This window comes from Acomys minous, assembly GCF_964271855.1.
Source record: "Acomys minous genome assembly, chromosome: 8".
NCBI lineage: Eukaryota > Metazoa > Chordata > Mammalia > Rodentia > Muridae > Acomys > Acomys minous.
In genome coordinates this window covers 9,239,556-9,262,801 of record NC_140489.1, presented here as the reverse complement: position 1 = coordinate 9,262,801, position 23,246 = coordinate 9,239,556, and the positions used below count along the sequence as shown (strand labels likewise).

The window sequence follows — 23,246 nt, the reverse complement described above, 5'->3', positions numbered from 1 at the left end:
TGAGGAGTGTGTCAGGGCTCTGACTCCTGTTGAGGAGTGTGTCCAGGCTCTGACTCCTGTTGAGGAGTGTGTCAGGGCTCTGACTCCTGTTGAGGAGTGTGTCCGGGCTCTGACTCCTGTTGAGGAGTGTGTCAGGGCTCTGACTCCTGTTGAGGAGTGTGTCAGGGCTGTCGCCCAGCAGACAGAAGTGGCCAATGCGTTGTGTGCGTTCAGGCCATTCAGTGTTTTGTTTTGTTTTGATACTTTGATATACCACTATTTGATACTTTGTCTCTCCTGCTTCAGTGTGGCTTTCCCAGAAAACGGCAGCGATGCAGCAGCCTTGCTGAGGGGACGCTCCTGCACCCAGTCTCAGCCGTTTAGGAGGGTGGTAGTATATGGCTCTGTGTCTGCTGCTGGTGTTAATATTGTGTACATGGACCAGGGGCGTGTTCCCAAGCCTGGTTGGTAAGATGTAATTTTGGGAAGAGGAAGAATAACTCCACAGCAGCCACAGTTCTGACTCTTCGCTGTCTTGTGGCACGTGCTGTCTGCATGACCGGTATCATCCTGTTCCTTCTGGGTTGATTAGGAATAAATTTGCCCTCTGAATTGACAGCTGAAGAGAAAAGCTATTTAGCCACATTTTTCCTTAAAAAATATTAATCAGAAAAGAATCTGTTTACGCAGACATTTTACTAATGCCACTTGGGGAGGTGATTTGTAAGAAGCTGGGGAAGTTGTTTATTTACTTACTTTATGAGGAGCGGGAATATAGCAAGGCAGGAGGCACAAAGTTGCTCTTCTGTACACTGTTAACTGAAACTGGAGTTGGAGTCATTGTGGGACCTTGTTTGTGTTTGGGTAGAAGAGCGTGTGATGGACTGGGAATGCATTGAACTCCGTGCCAAGCTGTTGGTCAACGAGACCCAGAGGCAGTTCTGACTGGGGATGGCACAGAATGCCACTTAGAAAACAAGAAAGGCTTGTGTGTTGTGCTGGGGGAGGGTTGGGGTGTTGGAGCCTGAATGGCTCTGACAGTGCTCTGGTTGCCTCAGCCAGACCCTTCTGCCCTGGTGATGGAGCTGCAGGATAGAGAGCGGCTCCCCGTTTCATGACGTAAGCACACAGTCCTTGCCTACTCTATGATTGCAGTTGAAAGTGGCTGTTGAGAATGCTGGGGCTGCTGTGCATGCTTTAATGCCAGGTTGGCATTTGGAGTGCTAGATTGAAATCGTGTGCCCTTCACGAGTCTTTGGTGGTGTGAATCCACTTCTCAGGCATGAGGCTGTGTTTCTCAGAGTGCCAGAAATGATGTAGAAAGATGTCCTTGTGTTATAAGCTCAGCATCAGCATGCACTTTAGAGGTTTCTGGTACTTTTACATAGGAGGTAGAGGGTTGGCTTTCACTTTACAGATGAAGAAATCTGCAATGTGCTTTGTCCACGTCAGGTAGCAAGTTCGAAGAGCTGTCATGATAGAGCTGGGACTAGAAATTAATTCCAGAAACTGACTCTGATTGTAGGCTGTAAGCCTCACAGGTGTGGTTGCCGGTCAAACCTTGTCTTCTCAGCAGCTCGGTCAGGCACACTCTAGCTGTGAGTCCCACAGCCACATCAAAGAGGTATTGATGGGATAAGTACATGTGTTCTTTTGGTTGTTTTACATAGATCAGACTGGCCTAGAACTCACTGTGTAGACAAGGCTAGCTTTGAACTCATAGAGATCCATCTGCCTCTGCTTCCCAAGGCCTGGTATCAAACATTTGCTCACCACATGTGTTCTTTAAATATGTGTCAAATAAAGAATGTTTTTAAACTTATTTATTCATGTCTATGGTGTATTGCCTCCATTTATGTCTGTACAGCCCATTCATGCCTGGTGCTAAGGAGGCCAGAGGAGAGTGTCAGTGCTGGGAGGTGAACCGGCCCTTTGCAAGCTCTTAGCCACTGAGGCATCTCTCTTGCCCATTTCTCCTTCTCCCATATTTTAAATTTTTCTTAAAAGTCAGACTTGGCTGGTAGCATGGGTAGCTCACTGGAAGGGAGGCTGAGGTAGGAGGACCACTAGGTTGAAGCCAGTTTGGGCTGCACAGAGATCCTGTATCAAGAGAAAAAGAGGGTGGAAGAAGATGACAGAGTCCGTGGAGGGGCTTGAGTAGAACTTGAGAATGTAGTACTATCTGGGCCTTGGCACGCTTGTGAGGGCGGGAGGGGAGCAGGGACAGTCCACTTGGGAAGCCAGCCTGGGCAGCAGAACAAGACCCTGCCTAAAATAACAAACAGGTCAGAACAAAAAGTTGGGAAGAAAAAAAAAAACAAGTTGGCATTTTCTGGAACATCAAGTGACAACATAGTCATGCCACTGGGTGGAGCTGGTAGTAGCAGAAACCATCACCAGAAGGAGTTACAGCCACATTACTCATGACCTTCAGAGGTGGGGGCTGCGGGCTCTTAGTCAAGGCTCACATGTGTTTGTTTTTAGAAGGTGGGCTGGAGTGACGGAAGAGAGCATGGCCAGGGAGAAGGAAGCTGTAGTCAGTGTCCAGGTGAGTGTGAGGCCTGAGTTTGACTTCTGATAGTTGAGCAGACTCATTGAACAGACTTAGAGCCCTGCAGTCCTGGCCTGCAGAGGTAGAGCCTGCCCTGTGACCCTCTTGGAGGAGACAGCATAAACAGCAGCAGCACCCACTCATACGGCGCTGACCTGCTGGGCACAGGGAAGAGTGCAGGCTGCTTTAAGCTGGCACATGGGAAGTGTCAGAGGAAGTGGTGCCCTTGAAGGCGAGCCTCAGGAGGGGGCCACCGACGGAAGGAGCTAGAGACGGACCATTTCTGAAGCAGAGATGCGGGCAGACCTTTTGCGGCAGAGAACAACACAGGGTCAGGGCACTGAGAGGCAGTCTCTAGGCAGAGCAGTGTGAGATGAGGGAGGAGGGGGCAAGGCCTGGGCCAGGCAGAGTTGCTCTAAGAAGCCTGTTTTGTAGAATCCCATAAAGGGAAAGGAAGCGCAGTCAGATTGTCGTGGGTTATTTTTAAATATTCCCCCCTCCCCTCCCTCTCCTTCCCTCCCTCGCTCCTTTCCTTTTTGTATGGGCAGGAATTGAAAGATGACTCCAGGTCTGCCTTTGGTACTGTCTTGGTCTTGGTCTCAGGTCTGTCCTCAGGCACTACAGAGACTTGCAGTTTTGCCTGCTTCTGACCAGAAGGAAGAGGAAGTGCCCAGTCTCTCTAGGCTCTTTTAGGAAGGGAAGTCCTCAGCTCCCTCCTGTTCCTGTCTTTTTTAGTCTCTCAAAGTGGATTGGAGGTTTCTGTTTGTTGTGTTCTGTGTGTATTTCGCCACACAGTTCATCAACAAGATGGGAGAGTCTACCTGGCCATTGTAATCAATGTTTCCGACTCGCTGGGGCGCCCAGAGTTTGTTTTTGTAACTACTGATTATATATTTGGGGAAGAAGTGTGACAAAGGGACAAGGATCACTTGCTATGTTATGATAATCAAAACCTTTTTTAGTTAAAAGTTTCAATTTGGGGGTTTGTAGCCACAGGATAGTGACTTAAAGGAATTTTGAAAGTGTTTTTGTCGGGTTGGTGTTTTTTGTTTTGTGTGTGTGTGTGTGTTTTTTTTTTTTTTTTGAGAGGGTTTCTCTGTGTAGCCTTGGCTGTTCTGGAACTTGCTATAGACCAGGCTAGCTTCAAATTCAGAGATTCCCCCTGCCTCTGTCTCCCCAGTGCTGAGATTAAAGGTGTGTGCCACCACTGCCTAACTTGAAAGTTTTTTAAATTGTCATATATTAATAATATACAATAATGGGTTTCATTATGGTATTTTCTTTTTTTAAAGGCTTATTTATGTGTCTGTGTGCATGTATGAGCTTGTCCATACAGCTGCTCTTGGAGGTCAGGGCTGAGTGTCAGACACCCTAGAGCTGAAGGTGTAGGTGGCTGTGCACTTCTGGGTGTGGGTGCTGTGAGAGGCCATCAGGAAGAAGCTCTCTTAACTGCTGCTTCTCACTCTGGCCCCATCACCATGACATTTTCTTCTGTGAACACGTGTTCTGATCATTTCCACCCCTTTACTCTGTTGTCCCTCTTTATTCTTGCTCATCCCTTTCTACTTCCCAGCTAGTCTGCTTTCATGACTGTCGTGTGACCCAGTGAATTTCACTGGGGATGGCTTAAAGGAAGATGAGCACCATGCCAGTGGCTGTAGCATATAGTCCACAGAGCTGGGGTAGGGCTCCAGGAGGTAGATGTCATAAGCCTGGTCTTGTGGGGATACTATGCAGGGAGTGATGGCCACTGTAGCTGAGGAGCGCAGCGCTGGTGAGGGAACCAGCTCCACTCCCACAAGTTGTCCTCTTACCTCCATCTGTGAGCATGCGCACACACTAACTTTTTTTTTTTTTTAGGTGTTGGGCCAGGAGATAGATGAGTGGTGAAGAACATTTGTTGTTCTTCTAGAGGGCCCAGATTTCTGCCTTCCATGGGTACCTGCAGACAGATACACATATACACATAATAAAAATCAAAATAAATCCTTAAAGGAGCAAAGTTTGGGGGTGGACCAGTGATGGAGTGTGCCCCTTTCTTACAGAGGACCTGAGTTCAATTCTCAGCACTCTCACTGAGCAATTCACAGCAGGGTGTACATCCAGCTATACGGGATCCAGAACCATCTTCTGTCCTTAGGGCATCTACACTCACATGCACACGTGCACACGCCCTCACACTGTTGTCAACAATAAAGCCAGTCTTCAGGAACAGGAAAAAAAAAGTGCAAATCCAGAAGCCAGTGTCCCACAGCTCCTCTTACTTCCTCTAATTCTTAGCACTTTCCCAAGCTTCTTATTTATTTTATTTAGTGTGTGGGGGGTGTTTTACATGGATGTAAGTGCACCATATGCATGCCGCGTGCCGTTAGAGTTCAGAAGAGGGAGTTAGATCTTCTGGAACTGTGAGCCACCGTGTGGGTGCTGGGAATTGTACCCTGGACCTCTAGAAGAATAGTCAGTGCTCTTAACTGCTGAGCCATTGCTCCAGTCCCTCTGCCCCTTTCCTACTCTGTCCCCTGAGCCTTGGAAGGGGCAGTAGACACGTTCTATATATGACTGGGTGTCCGGCATCAGTTATCTTCTGTACTTTTTTTTTTTTTTTTTTTTTGGGTTTTTCGAGACAGAGTCTCTCTGTGTAGCCTTGGCTGTCCTGGACTCACTTTGTAGACCAGGCTGGCCTCGAACTCACAGCGATCCACCTGCCTCTGCCTCCCAAGTACTGGGATTAAAGGCGTGCGCCACCACGCCCGGCTATCTTCTGTACTTTGACCAGCTACAAGGGAAATTTAAGTGCTGTTTTGATTGTAGTAAGCTACATATAAAGTAAAATATAAAAGAGCTTGTCATCGTGGCTGCTTTTATTACTGATAAGTATTGGGACCCTCTGTTCTAACTTTGAGGCCGAAGCAAGCACATGTGTCTTGTGTTTAGATCAAGTCTACATTGGGGGTAGGGTGAGTTATTAGGGGTGATGCCTCCCAGCTCAGGGTCCCAGGACTGCAGGATGGGAAAAGAGAACAGGACCTGCTTTGCAATATTCTGGCTAGTTCTGACTTTTTTTTTACAAGTGCGACATGCACTATATCAGTTTTGGTTTTGTTGCTTTTTTTAACTGAAGGAAGGAATAAGTGTATAATAATGTACTTCCTAAAGTTTTAGCACTGCTGAAAATGACACCTGATCCACTCTTGGTGGCTTGAGCCCATCTCTGATTCTTCCCTGGGAGCATTTCAGCCCTCTCCACGCACCTGGGGGGGGGGGGGTGTTCTTATACTATGGCTTTTCTCACAGCTGTTATGTTTTTTAAATTGCTTTAGTATTCTTATTATAAATTAATATCTGAACTGGGTATGGTGGCGCATGCCTGTAATCCCAACACTCAGGGATGCAGAGGCAGATGTAGCTCTGTGAGTTTGAGGCCAGCCTGGTCTACAAAGCGAGTCCAGGACAGCCAAGGCTACACAGAGAAACCTTGTCTCAAAAAACAAAATAAAACAACAACTAAAATGCATACCCACCTCCAAGTATTTTTTTCTGCTTGTATTGTTGGTAGAAGAAAAATAAAAATGAAATGCCTCAGGGAGCTTCAATTCACAATTTGTTGTTGACACTTGGATATGGCTGCAGATTTGTTTTCTTGTTCCCTTGTAACTAGTATGGTGAACCCAGCACACTTCTGCTAATGAGGTGAGCAGGTGCCTTTTTCTTCCTTCATATGCTTCTCCCTTGAGTTGCTCTGTGAAGTGGGCTTGCTGATTGGACTTCTGGGAATTGGAAGAGGGTCAGCTCTGGCTGAGTTTTCAGGACCCGTGCAGACTCTAGAGCCCACATGCCTGAGCCCCAACCTGGACACAGAAACGTCTGGCTCTGTGGTGGTGTGGGCATGCGTGGTTTTAGAGATGGGCTCTGAGTCTTTTGGAAGCTGGCTCTTTCATCAGGTGCTCTGTGTTCACCGTGGTGAAAATGACAAAATGGCCTTGCTGTGCTCCCTCTGGATACATGTTCCCAGAGTTCTAACCTCCACCTTGCTCTACCATCTTCCTCGGAGATCCTAGGATGTCGGGGTTTGTGTTGTTCTCCATACTGCCTTACTTGACTTTTCTGCTCATTTTCACTAGCTACAGACTGACCTTCCTGCTGGCTCTGGGACTGAACTGAGGGGTTTTATGTACTTTGCCTCCCCGCCCCCCACTGCTACTACACACTCTCCTAGTAGACATACCACGTCACCACTGGCCAGGTTGAAGGCCTCTCTGTTCATGGCCTCCTGACCAGTTCATCCACTTGTTTCCTCCTTGTCCTGTCCCTTCCCTTTTCAGAGCCTTTGATGCCCCACTGTCTGCAGTGGCGCAGTCGAGGGAGAGGAAGAGTGAGCTAGCTGTGGGTATGCACTCACATTTTCAAAGCATGAAAATCAGGTGAAATTAATTTTAAGAATACATTGTATTTTATCTCATATACCCCAATACTTCACCATACAATGTGAGAGAACAAGGAATAATATCATTGACAATCTTTTTCCCATATGACAATCGCAGAATCCAGTATGCATTTTGTGTTTACAACACATCTCCCTTGAGGCCAGTAACATGGAGGGGACAGTACACGGCTTCAGGGACACAGCCTGGCCCCATCCTAGGACCTCACAGCCCTGTATTTCAGTTCACAACTCTATCCAAGTGCTCCAGCCTTTTCCAGTCCTCTGACTGCTCTATGAGCGCCCTGCTCCGCCTCCCCTGCACACCTCTTTGCAGCACTACCACAGAAATAGGATTTTGCTGGGTATCTTCTCAAAATGCTTGTCTAGATGAGTGCTTGCTCTCCAGTGCGAGCTCAAAACCAACACAGAGATCCTGCCTCCTAACACTGGCGTGTAACAGGAATCTATAATTCTTTCAGAATATATTTCTGAAATAAAAACGTAACCCTTTTGGTGTAGAAGCTGGGCTGTTTTTGGTTTGGTTTGGTTTTGAGACAGTCTTGCCACGTATTCTTAGCTGGCTTGGTGTTCCTATGTAGCCTAGCCACCATGCCCACATTCTGTCTGCATACATTTTATTCTTATATTTATTGAATAAAATAGTCCAGATGTGTTATTTCTTTATTTGAAAGGTTAGCACAGGACACTTTCTGGTCTCTTTTCTCTTAGTTACACTCAAAATTGTAATAACCTGGAAGAACTGGACTTGGCTGACTCTCTGGTCAGGTGTTGGTTTCCCACTTGGCTGTGCTGTCTGAGCTAAGCTAGCTCTGTCTCAGCGAAGCTTTGTTGTAACCATGTCAGGCTGCTCTTTAGGCCACCTCACACGTGTCCACGGCACAGAAGATAGCTGCCCACTTTGAAGCCACTCTCAGTAGCACACTGCCACTGTCATTTGTTCCCTCGAAGCTATTCTGTGTCTTCTCAGCATCCTTTGTGCCAGCCTCCCAGCTTTCCACCTGGCTTCCACCAGCTCAAGAGGTTTGTCTTGGCTGTCCTCTTGGGGATTGAAATCGCTCGAACACCCCATTCTCAGCGCTTCAACAGGGAGACTTCCTGGATAGTTTTCCTATACAGCATTTACATCATCACACCATACCTGCCATGTAGAAAGGGTTGACAGTTTTAATAGATGCTTTATGAGTGTCTGGCATGTGGGATGCAACTTTAGACAAGTCTGGTGACCTCTGAACTTCTGTTTCCTCATGGGCCATACCTTGTGATAGGGAACATGGGCCCTGGTGGCAACATAATGTGTTGTAGTTTCCACGGGAGGCAATTAGGCTGTACCTCTAAAATGCTGACAGAGCTTCTATCCCTTTGACCTGTCTGTGTATGCACTACTCATCTTTGTGAACACTGCCCTGGGCTCAAGGGCGTTTATCACCACACGAGTGCTGAGCAGTAGGGGTCTTCCAGCACCAGCACCAGCTGTCTCCCATGCGATTAAGCCCTTGTAACTTCAGAGAAGAATTTCTGAATTTATAGGTTGCATCATTGACTGGGAGAGCTATTGGGTCTGTGCTGGATCTGGCAGTTTACGGATGCAGGCATTCTGGGTAATGAGCTAATCCAGTGCGGCTTCCTGCTGTCGTCACGCACATGAGTTAGGAATGCCTTGACTGTTGATGCGTGTGGAGCATTTGAGAGAGGGTGTCAGGCCTCTTGTCAGTGCCGGGCACCCAGGATAGATAGATCCTCAGGTTGGTAGGGAGGCCTGCCCTCTTACATGCCACACACCGTGGGGTTTGGTGCCCAGCCCCCAGGGCCAGAAGATGAGGCCTGCATACTGTGGACAGTTACAGCACGTGGTGTAGGTTTTCTCTCAGTTACATCCACAGATTGGCTTAGGGTGGCTGTAGTGTACATTTTTAGTGCATGAGTGAGATTGCTCTGCAGTGCGTCTGGTCACTGCAGTGGCACCTCCATTGGATGTGCCGTTGCCACCCGCTGTACCTCACCATGACACAGCAGCACTTCTTCTTACCAGGGTTACATTTCTTGAGTTTCAGTGGAATTTTTCTGTTGTACTTTTTTTTTAAAGGCTGTAGGTAAAAATTTACTCCTAATCATACTGCTAGATGCTTTCACGACCTTAAAATTTTCCACATGTAATGGAGTAATAGTGATTGGAAAAATGGGACTAGGATCAGGCTGGCAGGCTGGCTCTAACCCTGAGTTACCTGACAAAGCTCTTGACAGGAACTCACAGACGCCCTTAGAGCGTACCCCCCTGGCTCAGTGTGAGTGAGTGCTGGGCATCCTGACGCAGTGGACTCCCAGAGTCCTCGGCCAAGGCCCCATAAAAGCTGGAGGTCTCTTAGTTTCTGCGCCTTCCTCGTACACTCTTCCCCCAAAGGCTGTGATCCAGCTGTGAAAGTGAGCAGGCCTGCTAAGAAGTTAGTGGGTCTAATGGCAGAGCCCTGCAGAGCAGCACTAGGGCCAGGCCAGTGACATTAGCGGAAGGCAGGTGCCTTTGATAGGCAGGTCACCAAGCAGGAATGAGAGTCAGGGAACCAAGACAGTGATAGTGTCCCCAAGGGCAGTGCTTACGGGTGGGTCTAAGACACCAGCCATGCGGATGGCTTGCCCAAACCCCAAGAACTTGATGCCTCCCTGCTCTGGGACACTGACTGAGGCTCCCATGTGCCCCTGTCAGTAGTTTGTTAGCAGGCCATCTCTTCTGAGGGCTGATTTTCTTGCAGTGAGCTTGCATTTCTTCATTTCTTTTCTGCGCAGTCCTGTACTAGTGTTAGCACTGTTGTTGGTACTAGGGCCGCATATGAAGCCTGGTCCTCGTGCACGCTGCGTTGTTTCAGTTGTGTTATTTTCTGAGAAAGAACACCCACTGCTCATACATGGTGACCAAGCCAGGTGGGCAGATGGCTGTAGCTCAAGTCCACCCTGGTGCCCTGCTTGCTCTCTGGGATTCATGTTGGGGAACCCCAACCAGTTAGGTTGTGCTTACACTTAAACCCTTGGGGCTGTCCCAGCAAGGAGTGTAGCTGTAACAGGGAGTACTTGCAGAAGGAGTTTCAAGGCAAGATTGGGTTCTTCTGGTGGTTTTTGGTAATGTAATTTTGAGAGTACAGGCTGAGGAAGGTATGTGCCCTGGTGAGCCCCATGGTGGGCTCTTCTGTCTGAGTGCCACTCATCTGTCTTGCTTTGTTCCTTCAGTTTTAAAGACAAGACACTGACATGAGCAGTTAAAGAGGCAGTGAGGTCAGTGGACAGAGACAAGTACAGACTCCTGAACTATCCCCACCTGGTTCCAGGGAGAATGTGAGGAGATGTGGGTTAAGATACTCACAGGCCAGTGCATGGCGGAAGTGAAGCCACTGTGAGTCCAGGGTTGCAGATGACTCCATGGCCTGGAGCAGCCACAAAAAGGCGCAGTGTAGTCAGCCCGTGGCCTGCAGTGAGAAAAGCAAAGAAAGCTGTGAGGACTGAAACTTCCCTTCACGTCCTCGTAGTGAGGACTCTGCGGAGCTGCAGCAAGACAGTCAGCCACTCCTACATGGGGGCTGGGGCTGGGGCACACCAAAGTGCCCTGCCATGGGGGCTGGGGCTGGGGCACACCAAAGTGCCCTGCCATGGGGGCTGGGGTTGTGGTACACCACTGTGCCTTACAGTAGGGGCTGGTACACCAGTGTGCCCAGGACCTGACACCTGGATAGAGTAGGCTCTCAGCAGATAGTTATCAAATGACTGACACCCTCAGTAAAAGACAGTGGCCTGGCACCCAAGTACAGGTCTAGAATGCTCTCCGTTGGCCTGGCTGACACAGGATAAATGTGGAGTGCTTGGATGGATTCTTACCTTCTTGCCAAGAAGCAGAGAAGTTTTGTTTTTTGTTTTTTTATTTTTCTCTGGAAAAATAACTTCTCCATTGTGATAACGTGTTCTCCTTTGTCTTCACAGAGACTAATAGACAAGTCACGAGTAACCTGTGTCAGATGGGTTCCTGGTTCGGAAAGCCTTTTCCTAGTAGCCCATTCCAGTGGGAACATGTACTTATATAATGTGGAGCACACTTGTGGCACCACGGCCCCCCACTACCAGCTCCTGAAGCAGGGGGAGAGCTTTGCTGTGCACACTTGCAAGAGCAAATCCACGAGGAACCCTCTCCTTAAGTGGACGGTGGGCGAGGGGGCCCTCAGCGAGTTTGCCTTCTCCCCAGATGGCAAGTTCTTAGCGTGTGTGAGCCAGGACGGGTTTCTGCGCGTGTTCAACTTTGACTCGGTGGAGCTGCACGGTACAATGAAAAGCTACTTTGGGGGCTTGCTTTGTGTGTGCTGGAGCCCAGATGGCAAGTACATTGTGACAGGTGGAGAGGACGACTTGGTGACAGTCTGGTCCTTTCTAGACTGCCGAGTAATAGCTAGAGGCCATGGGCACAAATCCTGGGTCAGTGTTGTAGCATTTGATCCCTATACTACTAGTGTAGAAGAAAGTGACCCTATGGAGTTTAGTGGCAGTGACGAGGACTTCCAGGACCTTCTTCATTTTGGCAGAGATCGAGCGAACAGTACACAGTCTAGGCTGTCCAAACGGAACTCTACAGACAGCCGCCCTGTAAGTGTTACGTATCGGTTTGGTTCAGTGGGCCAGGATACACAGCTGTGTTTATGGGACCTTACAGAAGACATCCTTTTCCCTCACCAACCCCTCTCAAGAGCAAGGACACACACAAATGTTATGAATGCCACAAGTCCGCCTGCCGGAAGCAATGGGAACAGTGTCACCTCACCTGGAAACTCTGTGCCCCCTCCATTGCCACGGTCCAATAGCCTTCCACATTCAGCAGTCTCCAACGCTGGCAGCAAAAGCAGCGTCATGGACGGGGCCATTGCCTCTGGGGTCAGCAAGTTTGCAACTCTGTCACTACACGACCGGAAGGAGAGACACCACGAGAAAGACCATAAACGAAATCATAGTATGGGACACATTTCCAGCAAGAGCAGTGACAAACTGAATCTAGTTACTAAAGCCAAAACGGACCCTGCTAAAACTCTGGGAACATCCCTGTGTCCTCGGATGGAAGATGTCCCCTTGTTAGAGCCGCTGATCTGTAAAAAGATAGCTCATGAAAGGCTGACTGTGTTGGTTTTTCTTGAAGACTGTATAGTCACTGCTTGTCAGGAGGGATTTGTTTGCACATGGGCAAGGCCTGGTAAAGTGGTAAGTTTTAACCCTTAATGCTGCACCAGATGTAGAACTTAACTAGGTAGTGATTTTTTTCCTTGTGGGAGGGGTGGGATGTACAATGAATGTGAATGACACTTCTTAATGTAAATCTAAATGCATCAGAGCCATAATTTTGGATACTGCATGCCATGTAATTCTGAATCATTTGATATTCACCTTAGAGCATTTAAAAAGTACATAGTCAGACTAATTGCCAGGCAAGCCAGCCACCCTCTGGGTACATGGAGTCCCAGTTAGCGCTCCAGTACCAGGCTAGTTCAGGGTTAGGGAGTCACACAACGTGGAGAACAGTGACATCAAAATGCTAAAGTCAAAATTTATGCTTTAACATAATGACTCAGCTAGATTGTTGTACACCTGGTCAGTGTATGTTCAGTACAGGTGACCATTAATTATCATTTATAGTCCAACTTTTTATCTTAAATCATAAAATATTTAGGAATCTATGAAATTTAACTTAGAAGCAAAGCGTTCATCAGGGTTGATTGATATTATTTTTACATTGTCTGGCAATCCACAGAAAGAGAAGAGCCTTAATTTTTAAAACCCATTTTAGTCATTTTATGACAATTAAAATTGTTTAATAAACATCTTTTTTCAAAGAAGCAGTTTGTAGAACTCTGATTGAAATTGTGCACTGAAATCTCTATATCCCAGAGCCTGGGCAGCTGAGATGCTCTGTGGCCAGGGGCAGCGGCCACGGCTTTCGCAAGGGCTCCTTGCCACGCCAGCTAAGACTTGGGTGTTAGTTGTTTGTAGCATATGGTTTTTTTCCCAACGGGAAAGGAGGTTCTGTCTGTTTTGTTGTATGATGGGGTGGTGTGCTTCGTTTTTGGGTCAGGAAGGGATGGCTGGACATCAGGGAAAGGCTTCTTGTTTCTGCTTTGTGTGGACTGTTAGCTAGCTATCCAGGCTGCAGGGTACATCCTGACACGGCACTTGGGTGGGTTCAGGTCCCCCAGGGGGAAAGGTGCACGCGCACATGCATGCACTTTGATTTCATGCTCTTGTGTAGTAGTCCTGAGTCCAGGAGGACTCTTGGAGGCAGATGCTGGTGTAGGACTCAGACCCCACCCTGAATGCCACCCTTCCCCTGGCCTGTGTCCCCTCAGGAGTGCTGTTGTGTGCACTGCCCCTGTGGCAGGGAAAGCTGTGGGGGAACTGCAGTTTACTTCCAATTCCTTAGGTCCTGCTTAGCCACTCAAGGAATTTCTTTTTAAACTCTAGTTTCACAATGGAAGGTACTTCTTGAGCTGGGTATTTTGTGTCAAAATGATAGTTATTTTATTTGTTAACTTATTTAGGACATTTGGGATTGCTTTTCTGTGTTGCACACCTTTGTAGTGAGGTATAGCAGTAATGACTGTATTGGCTTGAGTAGTAAATGTAGCTCGATAATGAAGACTTGGCAAGGCTCTGCAGTGGCGAGACGCGGGAGGGGGAGCCAGAAGACCCGGCCAGGTCCAGGCCCCTTCCCCTGCTCCAACATGTTGATGGCTGTGTCCGTGCCCCATCCCTAGCCTGCTCCTCCTGGAAAGTGGCTGCTGTTTGATGTGATAGCCACGGAAATGTGCTGCCCGTGGGACCATGGCAGCCTCCAGGGTTCTCACCTGGTGCCAAGGCGGTCCATGTCTCTGAGCAGCTCTTCACAAGGATGCTCACATCCATCTGCCTCAGACATACACTCTTTTGTTCTTAGGGTTAACTGATAGGAGGTAGCAAAGCCTGCTGCCATGTACACAGAGGTCAGATTGAGCTGCCAGGTGGGCAGGTTTGAAGTGAACAGTCCATATGCAGTTTCCCAAATTCCCTTTCAAATGCTTCTGAGGCATTGAGTATGCAGTTTCCAAATCCAAGACTTTGTGTCTGGCCTAAACACAGGGTGGCCAGTCAGCGGTAAGTAACGCTTTTGGTGATCTCCCAGCTGGAGGGCATCTTCCCTGGCAGGGGGTCATTGCATGTGTACTTGTGACCCAGCACAGATAACCGGGCGCTTACAGCTTCCCTGCCCTGGTAGCATTCCCAGCCTGTCTGTTGGAATTAAGGGCAGTCACTAGGGTGCTGACTGGGTGACTTGAGTCACTTACTGGTGGGAATGGGGGGAGGAAGAACAAGAGCGGATACTACTGTTTCCTTTAAGGAGGGAGGAAAAAAGCATCCAGCTATGGATGGAGGCCTGTGAGTTCTTTTCTGCATCTCCAGGATAAAGTCGCAGTTTGTGACTTGGGGTTTGGTCACAATCTCTTCCAACTTATCCTGCTGAATGTTGTGTCCTTAATGTTTAACTGGGACCCTGTTTGGGCCCTTGCTGTGTCTCTTACCCTCCTGGCTCCTCTGCCAGGTTCAGGGGCTGGGAAGAGCCCAGGTCAGCTCTAGAGGGCTGTCTTAGCTGCATGGCCTGGCCCAGGCTGGCCCCTGCATGCAGGGCAATGCTGCTCCAGGGGGCCCACTCTGCCCCCTGACTGACTCCTGCCCCCCTTTCTTTGACAGCCAGCAGAGCAGTTCTGCAGGCAGGAGGACAGAGTGCCAGGTGTTCTCCAAGACCAGAACTAAAGGTGCGGCAGCTCCAGAAGGGGGGGTTGGGGGGTGGGGACCCCCTTCTTCCCTGGGCCCTGCATACAGAGGTGGTGGGGTCTCATGGGATTGCAACAGTGTGTCATGGTGGTTCCTGATCTCCAAAGAATGAGGGACAGGGCCACTGTGCTTCCACAGGAGCCACCTGGAGAAATTTGGGGAGCATGTTTTTAGTATTCTCCACCAACTTTGAGCTTCCTCATCAGAATTCTCATGAGACTTTTCATGAGCGAAAATGTCTTTGGTACCTATAGACCCTGGAACAAAACAGCTTTTGTCAAGAAGAGGCTCTGCAGCAGAAGTCCAGTCTACATGCTGTAGCCCAGAGCCCTGCTGGGGTCCCGCTCGCCCACCACAGGCAACTTTTCTGGTGAATCCGCCCATAAGCACCTCCTCACCTTCCTCTTTCTGTGCTCCTGGTGCCAGGGACTGAGCCAAGCAGCTCAACACTTGCTGGGCAGGCGTTGCACTTCTGAGCCACATCCCAGCCCTCTAGAGACGCTTAGAAGTTGTGCCTTCTTTTAAAAGCAAATGCCCCAGAGAGATTGGGTGACACCTGCAGCCAGTAACTGAACTCTGAATTCCCCTTCATAGGGTAGAGAGCGTGAAGTTTGCCTGTTGTGATGCCTGAGTTGAGAAGTGTTTTGAGAGCCACTTGGGTCAGGATGAAGGGTGACTGACTGGACTGTTGATAGAAAACCCCGGGGGAGAGGGAGAGAGAAGCCACAAGTGTCTCAAAGACATTCTGAAAGAAGATGTGACAAGGGCTATAGCACTGCAGTTCCGTGACTGTGTACATCCCAACCCGGGTGGTGGCCAGCAGCCACCTCTAGTGACTGGCTTGAAACCCCCAAGCATAGCCATTCCTCCCCATCCCCCCACAGCCTGGGATGCGTTCTGAATTTTTAATAAGTTCTAACACAATTTGTGCTAAAGTTAGTGAGCCTGCCTTAGCACATGTGTGTACCTGTGTGCAAGGTGCTCTCACCTCTTGCTGGAGAGGGAGATATTTTCTTTCTTTGTTGAGCAAGCTCAAAGAGTGAGGAAGAACAAGACACGGAGGGCCAGCAAAGGATTGGGTAGAAACCCAAAAGTCACCCTCAATCTTTCTGACCACCTGAGGAAAAGCTAGGAGCAGAGTTTAGCGGTGGCTTTCCAGTGGCTGACCTTGGGACGCAGCTCTCCTGTGGGCAGTCATGGCTGAAGGTGTCCATGCTCCCTTACGCCTCTTGGCGCAGGGCCAGTTGCAGCACGTGGGCGTGTGTCCACTGTTGAGAACCCCTCCCTCACCCATAGAGCCTCCAAGTACTTCTCTGGGTAGGCTTAATACTGACTTGAAGTCATGGCCTCTAGTTGTAGTTGGGATCCTAAGGCTGAGCTCCCCACTGTCCTGGGAAAGCATGGGGGAGCCACCAGGCCCTGTTTCTGTCAGAGTGTGCTGTGTGCCATGAGTTGACTGGGCCGCCACAAGCTGGCTTAGGAGAACAAGGTGCTGGTCAAAGTGCTACGTGGTGTCTGTCCCAGGGAGAGGAGACACTGCTGTGGCTTGTGGTGGAAAAGTGCCTGTATTGACCTGTTACCTTGAGACTCAGAGCCCAAGGTCAGTTGTAAGAACAGGCTTTTCTCGTGGGGCAGCAGTCCACTGGTGCGGGGCTGTTCATTTATGCTGCAGTGGTTACATTATCTTTGTGTCGTGGCTCAGTTCCTAACTCTTGAGTTAAAAGTGTGAAAATCCTGCATTTTGACTTCTGTGTATTTGGGTTTTAAAGATTGTTATTAGGTGACATTGTATAAAGTTGTATGGGTATTTGTCTTCAGTGGAAGTCAAGGTAAAACATGTATTCCTTTCTTACATTTTCATCCGATCTCTTCACAACTTGAATAAATTTCATGAAGAGCCCTCCTGCTGTGAGAGACCAGGAAACTGAGCCCCTGCTGTTGCAGTAGCAAGACATCGTATTGTCACTGTAATTCTAGAGCAATGTTTCTGTTTCATTGCTTTGTTTTTTGTTTTTGTTTTTTTAGCTGTTCCCTTGTCACTGTCACAGCAAAAGACTTACCACACACTTGACATTCTGAAGTATTGGAGGCTGTCCTCTGTATATTAACACTAATAAACATGTGAATGCATTCATTGTAAATGTAGATAATTTTCAATAGTCATTTTCATATTTAAGCTTTACACAAAAGAATCTGTGAGCCAAAAAAGAAAAGCTGTTAAATACTGTAAAATTAAGAGCCATGTTAATGTTTATAAACAGATAACTGTGAAGACTCTTCCTGCTGCTGTGTGTGCCTCAGTTAGCTTACCAGATAGAAGCTGACTCAACGTCACAGACGGCTCACGTGAGCTGCCCTCAGTGAGGCGGTGGCACTGGTGTTCTCTGCGTGTGAGAAGGTTTCAGTGTGATGTGAATGTTAACTCTGAAGGTAGCTGGGCTGCCTTTGCAGCCACCTAGCCAGCCTAGTGAGCCAAGGGCTCTGTGGGCCTCTGCAGGAGCTCTTCCCACCTCACCCCTGCCCAGTGCAGCGAGAGCAGGAGGTGATGGTCCACTGGGAATATAGGAGGTTCAGCCATGTGTATTGTCCCCAGTGAACAGCTTCACTGGTCACCTCTGTCTCCAAATGCTTCTGTGCAAGAATGGCAGGTGGATCGTGTAAACCCACAGGCCCCTGCAGGGTGACAAGGTGAGTGTGAGCTGGCCCAGACGGTCCCTCCTCAGGCCTGTGGTGCTTCCACTCACCTGTCAGCTCTTGTTTCCTGAAGGGCTCTTGCTTAACTGTCTCTCCTCCAGGGAGGTGGCCTGCCCAGCCCTGTGCTCTGCTTCTCAGCCCTCACAGATAGTTCTAGGATGGTTCCTTACTGCCTGACTGAGTGGGTGCAGTTGGGTTGGCTGTTAGTGCTGCAAAGCAGAAGATGTTCAGGCCTGTAGCTCAGAATGGCCTCCCAGCCTCCACCACAAGAGCAGCATGGGGCCTTTTCTTAGCACTAAACATCTTTGAAGCCCTTAAAAGACAGGTTAAGAGCATTTTCAATTTTGTTTAAAGAAAACCAAAGTAGTCGGGTGTGGTAGCCCACATATTTAATCCCAGCATTAGGGAGGCAGAGGCAGGCAGTTCGCTATGAGTTTGAGGCCAGCCTGATCTACAAAGTGAGAACAGGACAGCCAGGGGTGACACAGAGAAACCCTGTTTTGAGAGGGGGGGAAAAAAAGGGAAAGGAAAGGAAAAAAGAAAACCATAACATTTGTTTTTGTTTTTTGTTGTTGTTTTTTAAAAACACAGCTACTATGTGCCTGGAGAAAATAAACTATGTCATCTGTGTCCCTCCATGTGGGGCTGTGAATATGGGGGGAGGGGGAATGTTTGTAGCAGCTCCTCTGAAACCAGCCTTTCCTTTAGGGTGGGCTCTGGGAAGCTCCTTGGAGGGATGAGCGCTGGAGGATTTAGGTCCCTCTTTTCCTCCATGGCGGACTTCAGGGCCCAGCAGGTCACAGGATGAGGGCCTTAGCTGGCAAACATTTTTCTTAGTACACAACCTCTAAGAAGCCTTGAACCATTTATTTTCTGTCTGTCTCTAGATGTCTGTAGAGTGACTATTTCTCCTTTTCTCTTCAGAGACCAGGTCATATAGCCCCTATGTCACCTTTAGTGTGGCTTGTCAGTGGTAGGTCAAGGCTGGCCAAGGGACAAGGTCCACTACCCAGCGGGAGCCAGAGCCCCAGGCCATTGGACAGTAAGTTTGAGGCAGCAATGGACACAGACACTGTGAGCTTCCTCAACCCTTCTCACTGAGTCTGGGTGCTCCTTACACAGAACTATGGCTTTCTGACCAGGTTTTCCCTGGTCTTTTATATATTGTGTGTGATAAAGTAATGGATTCTTAAGCTCAGACAGATGAGAGAAGAAGCCAGGGCTAAGAGCATGGCAGGTGTTGGTGCTCATTGTGCCCCATCTGCACAGGCACTGCTTAGTTACTCAGGCCCTGACTGCCACCTGAGAGCAGTTCGCGGCGTAGAAGCCTCAAGGCCAGCCATCCCTCCAAGCTGAGACATGTGGAACACACTGGTCACCTTTCCCACAGCTTCGGGGGCAGCTCGGTCTGCCTGATTGGTCTGTGTTATTTTGTTTGGAGCTGAGGGATTGAGTGACTTTAAACAACCAGGTGGGTGAGAGGTGGATTGGCATTCGTCCCCAACTTCCACACCTTACTGTCAGATGTTAGTGGCCAGAAGGTGCTGGAGGCAGCTGTGGAGAGGGCAGCCTTCCCACAGCCCAGAGCTGGAGGCCACTGTGGGCCCACAGCAACTACAGGACCTGATTGGCCTTGAATAAAAGGGCATCTAGCCAATTACAATGCATCTTTAGCAAGCATCCCCAAGGAAAGGAACATGGACACGTTCTTAGCTTGTAGTGGTCCTTAAGTCATTGTTTTCCTTGTATATCCTGGTGGACTATGGCTTAATTCTATTAGCTTTGCAAATCAGAATCTAACCCAAAGCAAGACCTGGAGTATTTTGAAACACTGATGTCCAGCAATGTTGGCAACTCTGGTGAGACCAGAAGAGTTTGTTAACCATTAGGTTCAAGAGTTGTCCACATCCTGGGACAAGGGGACATCGTTCAGAATTTCTGCTGCAGAGACCTTTTGCTTGGTTTTTGTGAAGCCTGAAGGGACTGCGCTGGCTCGGGCTCACACGCCCGGCAGGCACACAGACATTCTTCCTGTGCTGGCTCTGAGCCCAGGCCCTAATCTTGACTTATCTGCCCTTAAGCAAAGGAATTGGGTTGATGAGGTAAAACAGCACTGTGCCCAGGGGCAGGCGGGGGAGGGCCGCAGAGTCACCGTGCTTTAGAAGACTGGCTCTTCTGCCTGCACGCTGCTTCGGGGCACTTCCTTTCACCTTTCAGTCTTTACACTAAAGCATGGGCTAAGAGCGATGGGCTGGGCTACACCCATTAAAAAGGGTATATTTTACATTGTCTTTCTTTAGGGGTACTGGGGTTTCATACTGGGTCTCTTATAGCCTTGGCTGGCCTCAAATTTCCTATGAGGCTGAAGAAGACCTTTCAATTCTTGATCCTCCTGCCTCCCAAGTGCTGGGATTATAGGCCTGTACCACCACACTCCCCTCATTGTCTTTTGAATGTCATCCCAGTGCCTCCACTATTCGTTATACAATGCTGCATCTCTAAGAAGTAAACAAGTCGCTATTCTAATGTCTAATAACAAAGCTAGATAGACAGTCTCACCTGGGTGCTGCTGCTGGGCAGGCTCTGACCCGACCCAGTCTGACCCTGCTGACGCCCTTCTCTGGCCTGTGCTGGCTTCACACACTCTCAGGGATGGGAAGCACTTGAACATGCTACGTCCCAGCAGGCCACTGTGCTCAGAAGCCTGTGACCAGGGAGCTGGAGGCCCGGCCCATGTGGTCCGGGTTTCCCCTTCCTGCTAATCCTGGTGGAGGCCCCAGCCCATGGCTAGGGTTGGCATTGCAGAAGTGACCCTCCACTGGCCAGAACACAAGTCCCCAACATTTGAGTGGGAAATCACAAAGGCTGGAAGGAAGGTAGATGTAGTCTGTTGGTTCAGGAGATTTAAGTTGGCTTAGTGCCCAGCACAGTAGTACACATGGTGGAGAGAAAGGACTGCTTCCCCTTGGCTCTTGACCACCGCAGTCAGTCAGGGCCTTGAGCAGCCATTGATTCTGGGCTGGGAGCTCTGCTGGTCTGCAAGCCCTCAGGTGGGTCACTAACAGGAGAGATTAAGTGGAAGCAGTGTGTACCCACTCTTCCTGGGCCCAGAAGCCTGTAGTCCTGGTTGCCCGTGTTTGCAAACTCCTCATCTACAGAATTGCAAGGAAAAGGGTTGCAGAGGCCACTGGAGTGTACACATTAAACAAGGGAGAGACAGGGTTGGCCAGACTCTTGTTGACCTCATGGCAATTGTGAATCACTTGGCCACTGAATACCAAAGGTGGGGCCTGTCCAAGTTGAAACATGCTGTTTCAAGCACGTACCTCAAAGGCTTCACTTGCCCTTTAAAAAAAAAGTTTTTGTTTTGATTATATACTGTAATAAGTTGGGATATATCCCATTAAATTTTTTCCACCTGGTTTTTAAATCATTAATTTTGTTTAAATATTGTGTCCTTCCCATGTGGCTGGCACTACTCTTCCATTGGCTGACCATGGCCAGAGGCAGTACCCATAGTGACAGGGCAGGCCACCTCTGTCTGCAGTGCTGCCTAGGGACAGAAGGTTGGTCACATGCTTAAGTGGCTGTTGTATCCTGTGCCTGTTTGCCCTGCCCTCCCTCACTGGCTTGGGTTTGCAGGGTGTGAGGGGTGTGGCTCTTTGTTGCTTTGTCTGACAGGGCTCTGAGAGGACAGAGCTCCTACAGATGCGGAGCAGCTGCCTTATTCCGTCTGTTCTTGCCTCTTGGTTTTGTCTAGACCAGTAAATAGATTTCTGCTCTGATGTAAGAAACTACAGGCCAAGTGGCTGTGTCCCAGCTCCCTCCCAACAAGGTGTGGGGTAAGGCTGATGACCCATTTACAGCTAACTGCCTGCACTGAAAGTCTATGAAAATGTAGCAGTATTTACTTAGCATTAAACGTCATTTGTAAATAATACTCAACAAGTAAATAATTCTTTGGGACAGCTAAAGGATGTTTGATTCCATGGAACCCAGTTTTTAGTTCTAATGCTACACTACTGTTAGCTTCAGATTCCTAAGAAACGAGCACCAAACTGCACTCAGCCTCCCACAGGACTGATGCTCCCCGTCCCCACTGCAGCTGCAGAATTACCACCCAGGGCCTGGTCCCCTTCACTGCACCTGCAGGGCCAGGAGGTCAGCCAAAGCTAGGGGTGCTGCCCAAGCAAGCACACCCCAGGAGGAAAATGCCCTTTAAAAAGTGCTGCTAGACTGTCCATGTGGCTCTGAGGGCCTGCTCTGCTTGAGGTGGAGCTGGTGACTCTGCAGCTACAGTGAGCCACACCCTCTCCTAAAGGCTCCCATGATTCTCAGTAAGCAACTCCACCTTCCTTTCAGCTGGTGTTGAGGCAGAATCTCACTCCAGGCACAGTGCAGTGCTGTGAGAGGAATTAGCTAGGCAGACGGCCTGTGAAAGCGCTGGCGCAGGTGAGCGCCGGGCTCCCCGCGCTGCCCTGTGTCTTGCTGGATTAATGTAAACTGCTTTGTTCGCAGGGCTTGTTGTCATCCCCACACCAGGCCAGTTCTCCAGGTGGGACTGTGGTGTAGCAGCTGCAGGGCTGCTCCCAGGCTCCCCCGGGACACGTGTGGACTGAGGGAGTGACAGACGACAACGGAGCCATGAGCTGCGCTGGAGCCACATGCAGGCGGCAGGCAGCGGCAGCCTGCAGGGCTGTGTGGAGCTGCTAACCCAAAGAGTTGTTTCCATTTTTAAGTCAGTCTGTTGGGGCTGCAGTAAAAAATGAGAAATGGGAGTTTTCTTGCTTTTTACTCTAAAATTCAATGTAACTAAATCCCATATAATATATATATATATATACACATATATACATAGTGTAAAGTAAGATGTTTCTTGGACAAGAAACCTAAATTCAACTGTTATAAATAGCACCTGGCCCTGGTTTTGCACTGATCTGTTTTATACTTTAGGTGGTCATTAGACAGCCTGGGATGCACTCATGAAGACAGTTGACACGTTCTGAAAGACAGATGCTGCAATCATAGATTTAAAAAATTGTTTGCACTTAAAATAGTTTAACGCTAATAGAAAATGACTTTGAATAAGGGGGAGTGGATTCTCAGCCTCCACAATATGGAGTGGAGATGCCCTTTTTATGTTAACATTTATTTTAATACTGTTGTTTCCAATGTAATCAAGTCTGTATTATATGTGTAAATAATGTAATTCTGAAATGGAAGAAATAGTTACTTCATTAGTAATTTTCATCATTTAAGAGTGATATTTCTAATTCACAAAAATAATATTAAAATTATCTTGAATATACTATTTGTTTATCCTTTTTTTTTTAACTTAAATTTTGTTAATTTTTGGGGGGCCTCATTCCTTGGTGTGGAATTACTTCATTGTTTGCTTATCACATTCCTTGATCCCTGTCAGTCCAAGTGTAAGGCTGTTAGAAACATGTCTTAGTTGATAATCTTTGGCTCCGAGCCTGTCCTCACAGTCCAGCACACCGTGGGAGCTGCCCAGGCATGGAGATTCTGGTGTGGGCACATGGCCTTTTCCTTATGGCTTACAGTCCACCTGCTGTCCTTGAAAGCCCAGCCCACACAATGTAAGTTTCCACAGCTTCAGCAGCAGCACGTGGGGCTTCTGGAGGGCTGACGTTAGCAGACATGCATCTGTACTTTTAGGTTGAATTCCTCACTCAAGTGTAGCTGCTGGATTTCCAAGCAGGAGGACCTTTCTTGGCTTTTAAAGAATCTCACACA

At 48.6% G+C, this 23,246-nt stretch overlaps 1 protein-coding gene across 9 annotated transcripts in view; it reads left to right on the top strand.

Moving 5' to 3' along the window:
- Positions 1-22,797, top strand: part of WDR20 (WD repeat domain 20) — a 65,157-nt gene extending 42,360 nt beyond the window's left edge. For 5 of the 9 annotated variants that reach the window (XM_084793485.1, XM_084793482.1, XM_084793477.1 and 2 more), the window contains 3 exons: positions 10,935-12,194; positions 14,712-14,776; positions 22,008-22,797. In XM_084793485.1, coding sequence (XP_084649611.1) covers positions 11,022-12,194; positions 14,712-14,774 — 1,236 coding nt within the window. In that variant the 5' untranslated portion in view covers positions 10,935-11,021 and the 3' untranslated portion in view covers positions 14,775-14,776; positions 22,008-22,797. Of the gene's footprint in view, positions 1-10,934; positions 12,195-14,711; positions 14,777-15,049; positions 16,926-22,007 lie in introns of those variants that run through there. The other 4 variants (XM_084793483.1, XM_084793480.1, XM_084793479.1 and 1 more) reach the window with 3 other exon arrangements.
- The last annotated feature ends 449 nt before the right edge of the window (positions 22,798-23,246 follow it).